Genomic DNA, 18,746 nt, shown 5'->3' on the forward strand with positions numbered 1-18,746 from the left:
GGGAAGAGAGGGACAGAGGAACTATCTAAAGTTGGAGAAGTCAATGTTCATACCGCTGGGCTGCAAGCTGCCCAAGCGAAACCTCAATCTGAAATGTCACCCATTCCTTCTCTCCTGAGATGCTGCCTGACCCGCTGTTACTCCAGCATTTTGTGAATAAATACCTTCGATTTGTACCAGCATCTGCAGTTATTTTCCTACACTCCTGCACCTATTGTCTATAAACAATATTTGAGTGTGTATCTGAACAGCAGTGATCTATGCGGCTACCGATTAAGTGCAGGAAAGTGGGATTCGGTTGGTTAGCTATATATCCATCTCCTGACAGGGTGGGCTAAATGGTCATGTATATTTTCTGATTTCTCTGGAATAAGTGCGTTATCATGTGATAGGATGGAGGCCAAGACATGCGAGGTGCCAGATGCTGGAATCTGGAGCAAAAGGCAAAATCTGATAGATGAACTCAACAGATCTGCCAGTGCCTATGGAGGGAAATAGACTGATCATTTTCCTCCACAGCTGTCACCTTACCCTGAGTTCCTTCAGCAGCTCAAGTTTTTTTTTACACAGGAGAGTTTTGTTGGGCCAGGAGAGTCCAAATAATCTTCTGTGCTAATAATCTTCAGGCTGAAATTTGACTGCAATTAGTGCTAATTGGTTTCCCTCACCCATTTTACATTTGCAGCTTTAGACCACAGTATTTAAAGTTATGCACGTTTAAATTATATACGATGTTGCAGAACGACTATTTGCAGCCTTACAACACAAAAGTAAACTGGACAGCAAACATTACAAGTAAAATGCCTCTGGATAAATCAAACTATGCTCATTCATTAAGCATTTTGTCAGATGACAGAACACCACTCCGTCCGTGTTTACCCCTTTCAAAGGAGAGGGGCAACAAAAAAAGCCATTTGGATGGGGCGATGCGATTCCGCAGCCTCCAGTGTCGGTTATAATGTTACGTTTGGGTTTTCTGTTGTACCGGCTCAGGGAAGCAACACCTTGCAACGGCAGTTGGTGAAACACAAATGTGCAGGAAGGAACTGCAGACACCGAAGAAAGACGCAAAATCTGAATAAAGGTCTCGACCCGAAATATCACCTATTCCTTCTCTCCAGAGATGCTGCCTGACCCGCTGAGTTGCTCCAGCATTTTGTGTCTATCTTTGGTGAAACACAAAGGCTGCGGCAGCAGCAGCGAAGACCGACAGCGGCTGGCGATCCGGGTGCGCTTTGAACACACGGGCACGGGCAGCGAGGACGAGCTGGTGGCTCACAACCTGCCGCACAAACATTAAACCAGCACGCCCCGGCTCCTCCTCGCCCACCACCGGATCTGCTACGGGCCCAGTCTTAACGGCGATGCCCGGCTTCGTCTGAACGTACACGACTGGCGGCCAAGTGAATAACACGGCACGGGACCACCCACATGCCCCCGGAACTCGCCCACCCGACCTCCCCACTTCCCTCTCCCCTCCCCTCTCCACGCCTTTACCTCCGTAGCTCCGGTTGATCCCATGGCCGGCGGTTAAGATGAGCACGAAGCCGATGGCGAGCAGCTTGGCGTTCCTGATGTTGAAGTGTTGATTAATCTCCCGTCTGCCCATCGCATAGGCCTGCGCCGCCATCTTGGCTCCTCCATGACAACCGAGTGAGAGGCGAGCGCGGAGGGAGCCTGCAACAGGCGAGCAGAGGCGGTGATCGCGCCTGCGCGTCAGAGGGCCGGCGGCCGGCAGTGCGCCACGCTAAATCATCACCGCCACCGCACAGAGAGGGGTAGCTCCAGGGTAAGATTGGAGGGCTCCAGGGTAGAGCAGGGTCAGATTGGATGGGTCCAGGGTAGAGCAGGGTCAGATTGGAGGGCTCCAGGGTAGAGCAGGGTCAGATTGGAGGGCTCCAGGGTAGAGTAGGGTCAGATTGGAGGGCTCCAGGGTAGAGCAGGGACAGATTGGAGGGCTCCAGGGTAGAGTAGGGTCAGATTGGAGGACTCCAGGGTAGAGCAGGGACAGATTGGAGGGCTCCAGGGTAGAGTCGGGTCAGATTGGAGGGCTCCTGGGTAGAGCAGGGTCAGATTGGATGGGTCCAGGGTAGAGCAGGGTCAGATTGGAGGGCTCCAGGGTGGAACCGGGTCAGATTGGAGGACTCCAGGGTAGAACAGGGACATATTGGAAGGGTCCGGGGTTGAGCAGGGTCAGATTGGAGGGGTCAAGGGTAGAGTCAAGTCAAGTCTACTTTATTTGTCACATACACATACAAGATGTGCAGTGAAATGAAAGTGGCAATGCTTGCGGATTGTGCTAAAATTACAAACAGAATAGATTTTTTTTAAAGGACAACACAAAAAATAAATTAATACAGTAAATTAGTCCCTGGTGATAAAAAAAAGTTAACAGTCTTGATGGCCTGTGAGAAGAAACTCCCTCATCCTCTCTGGAAGGGAGTGAGGGAGAGGTGTGTGTGGAGGAAGGGAGTGAGGGAGAGGTGTAGGAAAGGGTGGAGGGAGGATGGAGGGAGGGAGCAAGCAAGGGAGGGAGGGAGCAAGCAAGGGAGGGAGGGAGCAGTGGAGGGAGAGTTGTAGGTGGAGGGGAGGTGCAGTTGGAGGAAGGAAGTGAGGGAGAGGTGTAGGTGGATGGGGCGAGGGGTGTAGGTGGAGGAAGGGAGTGAGGGAGAGGTGGAGGAAAAGGTGGAGGGTGGGGGAGGGGTGGATGGTGGGAGGTGTGGGTGGATGGAGGGGGAACATAGGTGGAGAGGCGAGGAAATGTTGGTGGAGGGAGGGGGCGTGGGCGGAGGGAGCTAGTTCCAAGGAGGTCGATCCATGCCAGTGCAGCTTCTGCGTCTCATGGATATTCAACTAATTTTTTTCCCTGCACTTTCTGTATTGGGATGGACAGGCTAGGTGTAGGACAGGTGTTTTCTCTGGTTGGTGTGTCTAAAACCATGTGTCATGTTCTCAAAGTAAAGCAATGGACTTTAAAGTTTGGGAAATATTAAAGATTAAATTTGAACATTGATTGACTATTAACATGGTCAGGAAATTGAGATTGGCACAACAAAATGGTTCCAAAACGCTGGAAGGCCCTCTTCTGCTCCACCTATTGTGTTCTCATCCTTGTGTCCTTCCTATGATGACCAGAATTCGAAGTAATTGTTGCTAATTACAACTGAAGTAATATTTGGTATTGTTTCAAAATAATCCCCTTTGCTCTATTTATGAAGTTTAGGATTCTGCACACTTTTCGAAACAATCAGTTTAATTATATCCTACCTTCAAATGTTTCTGCACGTGTAGACACTGGTGTTTGTCTCTGCAATTCTACTCCGTCATTGTTTCCTTTTGCTTTGTACTTTTAACACTTTAAATTTCAACTGGTTTTCCTAACCGCCTGCCTGGGGCGGCACAGTGGCGAAGCGATAAAATTGCTGCCTTACAACGCCAGAGACTCGGGTTCGATCCTGACTGCGGGTACTGCCTGTATGGAATTTGTATGTTCTCCCTGTGACCTGCGTGGGCTTCCTCCAGATGCTCCGGTTTACTCACACATGCCAAAGATGTTTGTAGGGTTAATTGGCTTCGGTAATTTGTCAAAATTGTCCTGAGTGTGTGTAGGATAATGTTGGTATGCAGAGATCGCTTGTCAGTGTGGACCAAAACAGCCTGTTTCCGCATGATCTCTAAATTGAACTCCATCAGCATAAATTTACAAGTTTTGCATCTTCCATAAAATTTGAAATCATATGTATTAAAGTAAGCACAAGGATATAGCTCTTAGGGCTAACAAAATCAAAGGACATGGGGAGAAAGCAGGAACGGGTTACTGATTTTGGATGATCAGCCATGAACATATTGAATGGCTTGAAGGGCTGAATGGCCTCCTTCTGCACCTATTTTTTATGTCACGTTAGTGCATTATTTTCGTATAATCAATAATCAACTATTCACCATGAATCTGTTTCCTGTTCCTAATCAATTTTATAATCATGCTGCTGCTTTCCCTTTCTTATGTGGGCTTAAAATGTGCTTCAAAGCTTATTAATGGCACTTTCTTAAACTTTTTTGAAAGCAGATTGACACACCAGCCACAGTGCCCTCATCAACCTTTTGTCTCATGGGGAAAAAAAGAAAAAATTGCTTCTATCAGACTCTATTGGCTTTTATTTAATATTCCATATTTGTCCAAATGACTTAATTTTGGCTGGGAACCAATTGTTAATTGGCCTGCTGTTGCTGGATTTGGGTTTATTTCTTTTTGTGAGAACCTATTTTCTCATAAAAGATGAGTAGGTTTGCAGCTTGCACAACAATGGGTGGAGCCGTAGATTACCATGAAAGTTGTTTAAGTATAAAGGAGAACAGCTGGAAAATTGGTTGGAGTGGTATCAGATGGAATTTAATCCACCAAGTGTGCAGTATTGTACTTTGGGAATTCACATTCTGATAGGACATAGAGAATAAATGGCATGAACTTGAGTCTCATTGATATGCAGAGGGACATTGGGATGCAAGTACCTAGCTTGCTGAAAGTGGTGACGCAGACGGAAGGGGTAGTTGAGATGATATTTGGTATACATGCTTTCATAGGCCAAGGCATTAGGTACAAGAGTTGGGCATGTTGCAGCAGTACAAAACATTGGGTAGACCACATTTGAAGTATGGTGTATGTTTGTGTTCATCACATTGCAGGTTAGATGTAGTCACAACAGAGAGAGTGCAGAAGAGATTCATCAGGATGTTGCCTGGAATAGAGGGATGTAGACTTTAGAGATGCAGCGGGGAAATAGGGTCTCCGACCCACCGAGTACGTGCTGACCAGTGATCCTCGTACACAAGCACACATTTGCAATTTTTTTAACCAAAGCCAATTAACCTACAAACCTGTACATCTTTGGAGTGTGGGAGGAAACTGGAGCACCCGGAGAAAACCCAAGAAGGTCACGGAGAAAGTACAAACTCCGTACAGACAGCACCCGTAGTCAGGATCGAACCTAGGTCTCTGGTGCTGCACCACTATGCTGCCCTTGATACCAAAAAGAAAAAAACAAACTGCAGAAGTTATAAGAAGAGATTAGATAGGATGGGTTTATTTCCACAGGAATGTAAAGAGGGTTGACCTTGTAAGGCTTTATAAAACTATGGGGGGCATAGATCTAGTCAAGATTCTTTTTTCCCCCAGAGCAGGAACACCTACAACTACAGGGTACATGTTTCAGGTGAGAGAAGTCTCAAGGAGATCTGATGTGTATGTTTTTCAGGGGGGGTGGGGATGGAGTTTGCTGATTTCAGAGGAAGTTGTACAGGCCGCTACAATTAGGATGTTTAAAAGATATAGATACTTTGATAGGAAAGGCATCAAGGGATATAGAGGGATCAGCAGAGATAGACATCATAGTTCGCATTTACGAGGCAAGCTTAAAGGGGTCCTTTCTGTGTAGCAAGATTCTGATTCTCTTTTTGAACAATGGCGTCATATTTACAAGTCTCCAGCCCTCTGGCAATAACCCTTCCTCTAAGGAGACTTGGAAGATTATGCCCTATGTCTCCACAATTTTGACCCCGGACTTCCCCTGCAATCTTACATCCTGTCTAGATCTTTTTATGCATCTACCTTTGATAAAGCCAGCCTTTCCAGTAATTAATTTCCATCAATGTTTAACCTATCCAGTCGCCCAACCATTTCTTCTTTTACTGTTACTTTTGCTTGTTAAAGAAAAATGCATATTTACTCGTGTGATTATACCCCATCCATCTATACCTGGATCTTATTTCTGGACCCTCTGTTCTGATGTCACATGTTTATTATTCATGTGTGCTAACAAGGCTATTCTTTCATATGCTTGCTTTGTAGTTTTATTATTTTACTTTCTGCTTGTTTTCCTACATTTCAGCTCAAATAGAGGGAACAGAGGCTTTAATGCTGCTACCAGCTAGATTTTCATTGTTCCAAAACCACACCATACTTGTGCAAACTCGACTTGACTTAAAGGGACATGAGAGGCAAAAACTATATGATGCTGAGAAAGTGGTACACTAGTGAGTGGAGATAGGGATATACTACATAGTAGGATGGATTGTTCAAGAGAAACACATGAATCACATTCCATATTCTTATGTATTTTCCCAGAGTTGAGGATGACCTGCTTATTACATTCGTTTTGAGTTCTAAGGGACATACTCGGTAGATCAAATGTTCTGGTTCCATGCTGAACCACTCCATAACTATGGCATACCCTCTTGTGTTGTGTGATTGTAGGGACTGGAGGTGGGATAAGTATTACCCTTCATTGAGAGAACAAGTTGAAGGAGGATTCAGCAAACTTACCAAGAAGAACAGAAAGAAGGAATGGAAAGGTCGGGTGTCACATTTTCAATTAGTCAGTTAAAGAAAAGTGAAAGATTTGAACAGAAATATAGAACATAGGTGCAGGAATAGGCCATTCGGCCCTTCGAGTCAGCACTGCCATTCAATATGAATCATCCAAAATCAGTACCCCGTTCCTGATTTTTCCCCATATCCCTTGATTCCGTTAGCCCTAAGAGCAAAATCTAACTCTCTTGAAAACATCCAGTGAATTGGCTTCCACTGCCTTCTGTGCCAGAGAATTCCACAGATTCACAACTCTCAAGGTGAAAAAGTTTTTCCTCATCTCAGTCCTAAATGACTTACCCCTTATTCTTAAACTGTGACCCCTGGTTCTGGACTCCCCCAACATCGGGATCATTTTTTCTGCATCTAGCCTGTCCAATCCTTTAACAATTTTATATGTTTCTATAAGATCCCCTCTCATCCTTCTAAATTCCAGTGAATACAAGCCCAGTCGGCCCATTCTTTCATAATATGTCAGTCCTGCCATGCCGGGAATTAACCTGGTGAACCTTCCTCAAATTAGGAGACCAAAACTGCGCACAATACTCCAGGTGTGGTCTCACCAGGACCCTGTACAACTGCAGTAGGACCTCCTAGCTCCTATACGCAAACCCTCTCGTTATGAGGGCCAACATGCCATTTACTTTCTTCAGTGCCTGCTGTACCTGCATGCTTACTTTCAGTGACTGATGTAAAAGGACACCCAGGTCCCGTTGCACCTCCCCTTTTCCTAATTCGACACCATTCAGATAATAATCTGCCTTCTTGTTCTTGCCACCAAAGTGGATAATCTCACATTTATCCATATTATACTGCATCTGCCCACTCACCCAACCTATCCAAGTCAGCCTACAGCCTCATAGCATCTTCCTCGCAGCTCACACTGCCACCCAGCTTTGTGTCATCCGCAAACTTGGAGATGTTACATTTAATTCCCTTGTCTAAATCATTAATATATATTGTAAATAACTGGAGTCCCAGCACTGAGCCTTGCGGCACCCCACTAGTCACTGCCTGCCATTCTAAAAAGGACCCATTAATTCCTACTCTGCTTCCTGTCTGCCAGCCAGTTCTATATCCATGTCAATACACTACCTCCAATACCATGTGCTTTAATTCTGCACACTAATCTTTTGTGCGGGACCTTGTCAAACGCTTTTTGAAAGTCCAGAAACACCACATCCACTGGCTCTCTTATCCATTCTACTTGTTACATCCTCAAAAAATTCCTGAAGATTAGTCAAGCATGATTTCCCCTTCATAAATCCATGCTGACTTTGACCAATTCCATCACTGTTTTCTAAATGCGCTGCTATAACATCTTTAATAATCAACTCAAGCATCTTCCCCACTACCGATGTAAGGCTAACTGGTCTATAATTCCCCGTTTTCTCCCTCTCCCTCCTTTCTTAAAAAGTGTGGTTACCCTCCAGTCCACAGGAACTGATCCAGAGTCTATAGAACATTGCAAAATGATCACCAATGCATCCACAATTTCTAGGGCCACCTCATTGAGTACTCTGGTATGCAGATCATCAGGCCCTGGGGATCTATCTGCCTTCAGTCCCAACAGTTTACCTAACATCATTTCCTGACTAATGTGGCTTGCCTTCAGTTCCTCCCTCCCACTAGATCCTCAGTCCCCCTGTATTTCTGGGAGATTGTTTGTGTCTTCCTTAGTGAAGACAGAACCAAAGTACTTGTTTAACTGGTCAGTCATTTCCTTGTTTCCCCATTATAAATTCACCTGCTTCTCACTAATCTTTTCCCCGTCACGTATCTATAGAAGCCTTTAGTCAGATTTTAATATTCGCCGCAAGCTTTCTTTCATGCTCTTTATTCCCCCTCTTAACCCCTTTGTCCTCCTCGTTTGAGTTCTAAATTTATCCCAGTCCTCCGGTTTGCTGCTTCCTCTGGCCAATTTATATGCCTTTCCCTTGGATTTAACACTATCCCTAATTTCCCTCATTCGCCACGGTTGAGCTGTCTTCCCCAATTTATTTTTGTGCTGGACAGGGATGAACAATTGTTGTAATTCACCCATGCGATCTTTAAATCTTTGCCATTGCATCTCCATCTTCAATCCTTTAAGTATCATTTGCCAGTCTATCCTAGCCAATTCCCAGCTTATACCATCAAAGTCTCCTTTCTTTAAGTTCAAGACCCAAGTCTCTGAATTTATCGTGTCACCCTCCATCTTAATGCAGAATTCGACCATATTACACATTCTACCACTGTTGCACAACACGATTGCTAAGATCGGATTGGAATGCAAGATCCACAGATAACACACCTTTAAACTTCATTCAAAGTACAACTGATTGACAGAATCGAGAATCAATGACGCCAAGTCATGAAGAATGACTTAACTTTTCTTTTAAAATTCACATTACAAGGCATAAATTACGTGGCGCTGACAAGCTAGACTATTTCAAAACAATCTGCACTACTAATTCAAAACCACCAGAAAATATTCGATAGTTAATTAAAAAAATAACACTATTCACCTCCCCATGATGGAAATGTATTAAAAAAGTTTATTCACCTCCCCATGATGGGAATTTCTGTTCTGTTGGTGGATTGCAAGCGTTGTCGTCCATTTATCAACGATTCTAAGGAGGCTCGATGTTCACCGGTAGCAGGTGGATACAATGGAGAATCCTGTTCTCTCACTTCCTTGGTAGCCAACTTTCACCGTCTGCGCAATCGACTCTGTCAGGACACGCCCTCACTGTCTTAAAGGAGCAGTGGCACAATGTCACAGCGAAGGTAAATTGACAGCAAATTCTCGAAAACAATGTTATTTTTGAAGCAGGAAATCGTCAAAAGTAAAAATCTCGCATGACATTGTTGCAACAATGCTCTGCGTCAAATATCTCCAGAACCTGGTTAATTATTACCTGGAAGATCGCAGAACAGCAGCATCCAGACCAGCGAGTGAGTGGATTGGCTGAGACATCCGAATTAGTTGAGTGGATAGTTGACTTGATTAGATAAAGTTAAGTTCAGAGGGAAGGCTGTTGGGAACAGCCTTGTCGAGGTAAAGTGCGAGTCTTCGGCGATGGGAGGCTGAAGCCAGGAAGCTACACTTGTATCGGTTGTGTGTTTAATTTAATATTTAAACTTGTGATGGCAGGAATGTTATTGCAGTGCATTTGTTGCAGGACATGGGAAGTCAGGGGCACTGCTGGTGTCATTCACCACTACACTTGTGGGAACTGTGTCCAGGTGCAGCTCCTCAATGACCGAGTTAGGAGACTGGAGCAGCAGCTGGATGTCCTGCGGCCCATCCCGGATGACGAAAGCTTCCTGGTCAGGACCAAAGGTACCTGAGTAACAAGATGAACCACTCCGGTGAAATCGCCCATTGGGGTGATTGCACGTAAGGTCAATGTGCGTGACGCACGAGCTCAAACCATCTGGACATGGCAGTTTACAGCATACACGGGTAACACATGCAACACGTAAGGTCAAAGTACATGACGCACGGAGTCGCTCAAGCCATCTGGAGGACATGGCAGCTCACAGCATACACGGGTAACACATGCAACACGTGCATTCTTGCAAGAAGCTGGAGGATCCGGCGGAGGAAGAGGAACCGGGAGAAGGGCTGCCAACCCCGCAGACGCAAGAAGCAGCTGGGAAGACGTCTGGCCAGCCGGCGGGAGACGGGGAAACGCGGGGGCCGGGAAGGGAGGCAGGAGTGCACGGCCGAGAAGCAGAGGGCTGCCGACTGGCCGGCGGGGGGGGAAGTAGAGGAGGATGGGACCGGGTTGAGCGAGCTGGGAGAGGAGCAGCCGGGAAGAACCCGAGCCGAGGGGCCTGGAGGTCTGCAGGGGCAGAAGCAACGAGCGCTGAAGGGCCCAGGGAGCCGTGCTCGACGGCCTTGGAGGAGGAGGAGGCGGTGGAAGGCGAGGAGCGGAGTGTCGAGCCCGAAGAGGATCGGGGAGAGGCCGATCGGCAGCGGAGGCCGAGCAGCAGCGAGAGCTGGGCCGGGCGCTGGGAGCCGAGGTGGAGGACCAGGCCACGGCTCTGTTCGGCGGCCCCAGCCTCGAGGTGTTGAGCGCCGGCCAAGTGGAAGCGGGCCCCGGGCTGACGGATATGGCGAGCGGGGAGGGTCAACAGGAGGGGCCGAAGAGCTGCAGGAAGCGAGGCGCGGAGCTCCAAGCCTGGGGGAGCGAGGAGCGCAGGAAGGGGGAGAGGTTTCGGGACTCGGAGCGCCGGGAGGGAGGGAGCCGGAGACGCGCTGATGGGAGAAGAGCAGCCGGGCCCGCTGCACTGACAGCCCGATTGGTAACATAGAAAATAGGTGCAGGAGTAGGCCATTCGGCACCGCCATTCAATGTGATCATGGCTGATCATCCAGCTCAGTAACCTGTACCTGCCTTCTTTCCATACCCCCTGATCCCTTTAGCCACAAGGGCCACATCTAACTCCCTCTTAAATATAGCCAATGAACTGGCCTCAACTACCTTCTGTGGCAGAGAATTCCACAGACTCACCACTCTCTGTGTGAAGAAAAACTTTCTCATCTCGGTCCTAAAAGACTTCCCCCTTATCCTTAAACTGTGACCCCTGGTTCTGGACTTCCCCAACATCGGGAACAATCTTCCCGCATCTAGCCTCTCCAACCCCTTAAGAATTTTGTAAGTTTCTATAAGATCCCCCCTCAATCTTCTAAATTCCAGCGAGTACAAGCCTAGTCTATCCAGTCTTTCTTCATATGAAAGTCCTGCCATCCCAGGGATCAATCTGGTGAACCTTCTCTGTACTCCCTCTAAGGCTAGAATGTCTTTCCTCAGATTAGGAGACCAAAACTGTACACAATACTCCAGGTAACACATTGTTATTTGAACTTAAAATAATAATGTTAAAAACGGTATTTTTAAAATTCCCCTTTGTGGGTTGCTTTATTATGGTAGAAGTGTAAACTCAAATTACTGAACAAAACAGGGTGGGGGTAAACTTACTTTTGAAATGTTGCCAGGGGTAAACAGGACGAAGGTTGGGAACCCGCGCCCCAGTGAGCGCTTGTCTGCAGTACAGGGCGTGCCCTCCAGACGGCGCTGCGCGGCAAAAACGTGGCTCAGAGGGCGTGACCTCGCCTGCTGTGCCACCACTCAATACTGAAGTGACCCCAATACAACGGGACCCCACCACTGGCCACATCTTCCCATCCCCTCCCCTTTCTGCGTTCCGCAGAGACCATTCCCTCCGTAACTCCCTGGTCCACTCGTCCCTTCCTACCCAAACCACCCCATCCCTGGGCACTTTCCCCTGCAACCGCACGAGATGCAACACCAGTCCCTTTACCTCCCCCCTCAACTACATCCAAGGACCCAAACAGTCTTTCCAGGTGAGACAGAGGTTCACCTGCACCTCCTCCAACCTCATCTATTGTATCCGCTGCTCTAGATGTCAACTTCTTTACATCGGCGAAACCAAACGTAGGCTCGGCGATCGTTTCGCTCAACACCTTCGCTCAGTCCGCCTTAACCAACCTGATCTCCTGGTGGCTGAGCACTTCAACTCCCCCTCCCACTCCCAGTCTGCCCTTTCTGTCATGGGCCTCCTCCAGTGCCTTAGTGAGGCCCACCAGAAATTGGAGGAACAGCACCTCATATTTCGCTTGGGCAGCTTGCAGCCCAGCGTTATGATCATTGACTACTCCAACTTTAGATAGTTCCTCTGTCCCTCTCTTCCCCTCCCCCTTCCCAGTTCTTCCTCTATCTTCCTGTCTCCACCTATATCCTTCCTTTGTCCCGCCCCCTGACATCAGTCTGAAGAAGGGTCTCTACCCGAAACATCACCCATTCCTTCTCTTCCGAGATGCTGCCTGACCTGCTGAATTACTCCAGCATTTTGTGAAATAAATACCTTTGATTCGTACCAGCATCTGCAGTTATTTTCTTACAATACTGAAGTGTAGTACGCAAAGGAGCGGAACGGCTGCCATTTTAGTAGGCAAAACCTGTCGTTCGCTCTGCGTCTTGCAGTGTAATCAGTGTTGTGGGGGCACAGTATGTGTGATGAAACCATTAAAATGCAGAACATACCTTGTCTATCAACTCACATTTTGTTGTTTTTATTTTTAAATGTTTTCCCCCTGCTTAATTATCAGAATTTATTATTTCTTACTGTTTCCGCCCATTTCCCTCCCATCCTTCCTTCCTAGCCCCCTCTTTCCCTTGTATTACTCAAACACACACTCCGCACATATTTAAATTATTATATATATATATATACACATATATATATATATATAAATGCGTTTTTGTTTGTGAGAGGCAAGATAGAGATAAATAGATCTCAAAGTTCTTTCTCATGGATCAGAAGCAACTTTGATTTAAAGCAACTCTCTATTTCGCTCTTCATCTATTTTTCACATGATGTACATAAACCGTAAAGGTGATTTGACCTTTATGGTTTATGTATAATATATATGCATGTATAATATATGTAGCGGCCAGCTTCTCGTCTATCTCAATTAGCTCCCAAGCTGCTACTTGCATAGACCGGGTCAGCGATAAGCGTAATAACTCGGACAACTAATAACAGAAATCCTCCCAGACGTTTAATAGTTAGTCGTCTTTATTTGAAGGTGCAATAAACATATTGGCATATCTCTTGTCATCGACTGGTTATTAATTGCTAGGTAAACTTCCATATCTTACCATAGTCTATGCGATCGTTACGAATTGCCAGATATAACTTCGACACAGTTTGTATTAATCTTCTAGTTAATAAAACTTACAGGCGATTACATCATGGCTGATAAATCTTTTGGCGGAGCTTCTAGCTGACCCTCTGTCAGCACCTCCCAGCTCACCCACTTTGCCAGCACGTACCCAACTGCCCGTACTCTGGCTCCGCCCAGCCCCTACGTAAGCATTGCATTAACTCTATAGTGTCCAAACTACAGCAGAATACAAGGTAATAATATTAATAAGCAAAAATAACTAATAACTGCAAAATGGCTCCTACAATATATATATATATATACACACACGCACACCTATATCTCTCTAGTTTCTTTCTTGTGATTTCCCCTAATTATTTGTTTAGTATATATTTAAATATAATCAGTCATGCACACACTTCTCAGCACATAGTTCTCCTTATCATGATCACTGTTCTCTCACATACATTTCATTAGAGCCTACCCATACACATTCGCAATCAGTGACATCAAACTTATTGCCAGAAATCCTAATATTGTGAATAAAATAATTATGATTACATGTCAAGATATTTTTTCATTCTTTTCATTCTATATTAGTGTAATAAAATGTAATGCATACATAACTACACTGATACAGAAGTGCTAGTTTTAGACATGAATAACTTACATTACTGCCATAGTTTAGTTTTGAATTTAACATATAATTGAGGGGGTCGGTGCAATATAGTGCTAACCCTCATTTTTGTGAAAAATTAGTTACTTGCATTAACACAATCCTTGCCCATTACCCTACAACCTGTAAACATTTCATATTTAAATTCAACCAATAAGTTGGTCAAATAACATAGGCACCTTCTTGGGTTTTTTTTTGTGATTTATGGATTTTTCAAATGTAAATATCTCATAATGAAACATTTGTGGGTAAGCAGTATATTGCACCAACCCCCTTCAATTCTACTTCATTCAAAAATGAACTTCATAAGCAAGGATACCATTTTTTATTTCTGTCATTCATGGTAAGATTTACATTATTTTGTGTGTGAGATATGTAGGGTTGCACTGTTTCGCATATCAGCTAACCAATGAAAAGATCAGGTCCTGATTTATACAAGCTCTTCACCTCCCCCCCCCCCCCCCCCCCCCCCTTGTCTGAAGAAGGATCCCAACCTGAAACATCACCTATCCTTTTTCTCCAGAGATGTTGCCTGACCCGGTGATTTACTCCAACACTGTGTCTATTTGAATTGGATTCATGCATCAGTACCACGTCAGGCAACATTGGTCATTTTAGTGGCTGTCAAGGGTTTTTAAACTAATCAATTCACCAATTGAAATTTTCTTGGCTCTTAAGTATTAAGTTAAATGTCTTTTCAATTATATTGTGGATACAGTAGAGTTCTATTTTTTGCAAATGCCTAATCTCTGCTTCCATGACTTTTTAAAGTAAAACAAAAAGAGACCCAGCTCATGGAGGTGATATTAAAATGAACAGAGAAAGCAAAGAAGAACAGTTCATGATCAATTGGCCAGATACAGACAGAGTGAATCTCTAGTGTAAATATTCAATCAGTATATCCAAAGTTTAAAGATCACAAAGCAGCAACTCTTCAAGAAATAGTTATAAATGTCAACCATCAACTTATCTAAGAAGTTGAACAAAAATAATTGTTTGCAAACATTTTATATACGAAGGAATCGCAGAGAGTTATGAACACTGCCCAGTCTAGCACACAGAATCTGCCTACTAAAATGGTGCTGAAATTTACCCATGCCCTACTACGGTTTTCAGTGTCGGGTGGTCTATTTTGGTACTCTAGTATCTTTGGACAGGACCTACAGTCAGTTTGCCACTCCAAGAGTGCAGGAGGTGTGACAGATAGAACCGGAAAGAAAGGGGATGAAGCGAGTGCAGGAGACCTCGTTGGAAATACCTCTTGAAAACAGGTACACTCTCTTGGGAGCTGTTGGGTCAGACGACGCTTCCAGTCCGAGCAGCGGACAGGTCTGTGACTTGAATCCTGGCGCTGAGGCTCGACCGACATCAGGCAGAGCCATAGTGGTAGGTGACTCCATTATCAGAGGTGCAGACAGGAGATTATGTGGCGTCAGGCGAGACTCGAGGAAGGTGTGTTGTCTCCCTGGTGCCAGGGTCCAAGATGTCTCAGACTGACTTAAGAATGTCCTCGAGAGGGAAGGTGAACAGCCGGAAGTAGTTGTGTATGTAGGCACAAATGATGTGGGTAAGAAGAGGAAGGAGGTTCTGCAACGTGAGTATAGAGAACTAGGTAAGAGGCTGAAAAGCAGGCCCTCTAGGGTGGTTATCTCTGGTTGCTTCCAGTACCTCGTGCTAGTGAGGGTAGGAACAGGGAGATAGGGGATCTGAATGTGTGGCTGAGAAGTTGGTGCAGGGAGCAGGGATTTGGATTTCTAGATCACAGGAATCTCTTCTGGGGCAGGGGTGACCTGTACAAAAGGGACGGGTTGCACCTTAATTGGAAGGGGACCGACATTCTGGCAGGCAGGTTTGCTAGTGCTACACTGGTGGGTTTAAAATAAACAGTGGGGGGGGGGGGGGGCGGGGGTGGAGTTAACAACATGGACGCGTATCCGTGTAGCTAACGGGAGAGTGCAGGAAAGGTCATGTTTAAACTAACAGGGCAGGGGGATGGGACCCAATGCAAGGAGACAGAAGGCCATAAAATGAGGACAGAAGCAAAAGGTAGAAGGGAGATAAGAAAAACGAACCTGAAAGCTTTATGCCTTAATGCGTGGAGCATTTGAAATAAGGTGGATGGATTCAATGCGCAGTTAGTTAAGGGATATGATATAGTTGGAATTACGGACGCATGGCTCCAGGGTGACCAAGGCTGGGAGCTAAACATACAGGGATCTTCAATATTCAGGAAGGATAGACTGAAAAGAAGAGGAGGTGGGGTGTCTCTCTTGTCCAGGTGTTCCAGGGATGAGTATAGGGCCTGGGAGATGGTGTCAGGCATGGACCTGTTGTGGAGGTAGGCGAACAGCAGTGGGTCAAGGCTGCTTGTAGACTGGATATTTAATGCTTTCCATAACAAGCCTCTCAAAGCATTTCATGATGGTGGATGTCAAGGGTACTGGATGGTAGTCGTTAAGACATGAGATTTTGCTTTTCTTCGGCACCGGGAATGACAATGGTCTTTCTGAAGCAGGTGGGTATCTCAGAATGGTGTAAGGAGGTTTTAAAGATGTCCATGAATACTCCCCCCAGTTGGTCCGTGTGGTTCCTAAAGACGCGGCCAGACTCCGTCCAGGCAAGTATTCCGTAGGTTAACTCTTCGGAAGGCTGATCTAACTTCTGTAACAGTAACCCTGGGAAGAGGCACACATCAGTCTGATGGGACGATGTTGTGGCCCTGTTGGTCTTCCGCTCAAGGCGAGGTTATTAAGTTCCTTAGGTAAGGTCGCTCTATCACCATTGATGTTGTTTGACTTCGTTTTGCAGCCAGTTAGAGTATTCAAACCATGTCACATTCTGCCGGTGTCTGAATGATTATACTGGGACTCAAGTTTGCCCTAGTATTGTCTCTTGGCATCCTTGATGGCTTTGTGGGGATCATAGCGAGCTTTATTGTACCGCTCGGGATTGTTTGACATTTATGCAGCGGACCTGGCCTTTACCTGGGAATGTACCCCACGGTTCATTCATGGTTTCTGGTCAGGAAACACTCGGAATGTCTTGGTCGGCACGCACTACTCTATGCACTTGTTGATGAAGTCAGTCAAGCAGTGGTGTACTCATTCAGGTTAGCTGTGGAATCCCCGAATATGGACCAGTCCACTGACTCAAAGCAGTTGTGTAGGATGCCATCTGTGTCTGCCAACCAGCATTGAACAACTTTCTGTACTGGATCCTCCTGCTTCAATTGTTTGTAGGAAGGAGCAGAAGCACAGCTAGGTGATCAGATTTCCTGAAATATGGCCATGGAACAGAGCAATAGGCATTTTTTACAGATATGCAGCTGTGGTTGAGAGTTTTTCTGGCCCCTGGTGGGACAACCCCTGGTTGGTAGTACTTTGGTGGTATGCCACTGAGGTTGGCGTGATTGAACTGTCTGGCTACAATTACCAAAGCTTTGGTTGTTTTGTCTCAAGGCTATTAATAGCAGAGTACAGTTCATTATATAGCTGAGGTGAATTCCCTTGGCAGGTGGTAGGGACAGCACTTCACTCAAATGTTCCAGGCTTGGAGACCATGAGCTTGTATGAGCACAACAAGGTATTGATTAAAAAGCCTACCCGATCCCCTCTAACCTTGCCCAAAGACGCTGTACAGTCTCTCCAGTGAAGGGATATGCTCTTGGGCTGAATGGTAAAGTTGGGTATGTTAGGGGTGAGCCATGACTGTGAAACAGCACACAGCAGTCTCTCAGTTCACTAAGTTAGTCTGGCTTTACGTTCATCCAGCTTGTTCTCTGCAGACCATACATTAGCCATTAGTATGCCGGGGAGAGGGGATCTTGAAACCATGTTGATTCAACCTCACTTGGAGCCTAGCGCACTTCTCTCACTTTCTCACTGGGTGGCAGCACTTCTGCATTGTGAGTCAGTCCTTTGGCCTGTATCAGCATTGGAATTGAATGTCTGCAAATTTTTTTGGAGTCATACTTACCACATGCCTCTGACACATTCTCCTCTAGCATCGCCCTTTTTTGATAATCTTCTTGCACAATATAATTTATCGCCAAGGTAACTTATCTCATTTCCTTCATCAACATTGCATCCTTCGTAATTTGAAAATTAATCTCAGTTCCTTTATCCCTATTTTCTTTTGAATCCAACAATCCCTTTCCTCAGATAACCCTTTCTAAAAAAACAGTGCTGCCTACATTTCCTGACATTAACATGTGATCTTTCTTTCTGATTTCAGTCTTCAATGAAACCATTTCCACAATTCCATACCCATGATTTCCACGTGCTTGGTTTTGGTTTAGGTTTATTATTGCCACATGCACCGAGGTACAGTAAAGCTTTGATTTGCATGCTATCCAGTCAAATCAGATGATACTATACATAAATACAATCAAGACAAACTCAAGTACAATAGGTAGACCGAAGGGAAAGATGAAGAATGCAGAATATAGTTCTCAGCATTTTAGCACAACAGTTCCAGAGACAAAGTCCAATGCCTGCAATTTGGTAGTGGAGAATTAGACTGTACCGTACGTAGCTTATGGAAGGAACATTCTGAAGCCTGATAACTGGGGCAAAGATGCTGTTCTTGATTCTGGTGGTGCGCGCATTCAAGCTTCCATATCCTCTGCCCGAGGGGAGCAGGGTGAGGAAGGAATGACCGGACTAAAAGTCTCTTGCTACAAGTGCCTTCTATGAACATACTTTCAAAGTTGTAACTGTAAGTTTGGGCTTCCAATTCATAGGTTCATAAGTCATAGGAACAGAATTAGGCCATTCGGCCCAATGTGTTGACTCCGCAATTCAATCCTAGCTGATCTATTTTTATAACCTTCAACATCCTTCCTAATCAAGAATCTGCCAATCTCCGCTTTAAAAATACCCCAAACCCCAGTTCTTAAAAGTATAAAGTCTTATCTTGGCTTTAAAGGCCCATTTCCTGGTGCACTCGCACTGGCTCGGTGTTGCAGGCGGCGGCATGGCCTGGTGATGCTGTTGGTGTCCTCTACCACTGCTCAGCCACTCCATGCC

General features: G+C 45.5%; 1 protein-coding gene across 2 annotated transcripts in view; it reads right to left on the reverse strand.

Annotated features, from left to right (window-relative positions):
* Positions 1–9,561, reverse strand: part of casd1 (CAS1 domain sialic acid O acetyltransferase 1) — an 82,122-nt gene extending 72,561 nt beyond the window's left edge. The window contains exons 1-3 of one of the 2 annotated variants that reach the window (XM_078422593.1): positions 9,265–9,561; positions 8,910–9,099; positions 1,498–1,677 (exon numbers count right to left, since the gene is read on the reverse strand). In XM_078422593.1, coding sequence (XP_078278719.1) covers positions 1,498–1,677; positions 8,910–8,964 — 235 coding nt within the window. In that variant the 5' untranslated portion in view covers positions 8,965–9,099; positions 9,265–9,561. Of the gene's footprint in view, positions 1–1,497; positions 1,678–8,909; positions 9,100–9,264 lie in introns of those variants that run through there. The other variant, XM_078422603.1, reaches the window with a different exon arrangement.
* Positions 9,562–18,746: the final 9,185 nt, after the last annotated feature.

The sequence above is a fragment of the Rhinoraja longicauda genome, chromosome 2 (genome assembly GCF_053455715.1).
Source record: "Rhinoraja longicauda isolate Sanriku21f chromosome 2, sRhiLon1.1, whole genome shotgun sequence".
NCBI classification, from domain to species: Eukaryota; Metazoa; Chordata; class Chondrichthyes; order Rajiformes; family Arhynchobatidae; genus Rhinoraja; species Rhinoraja longicauda.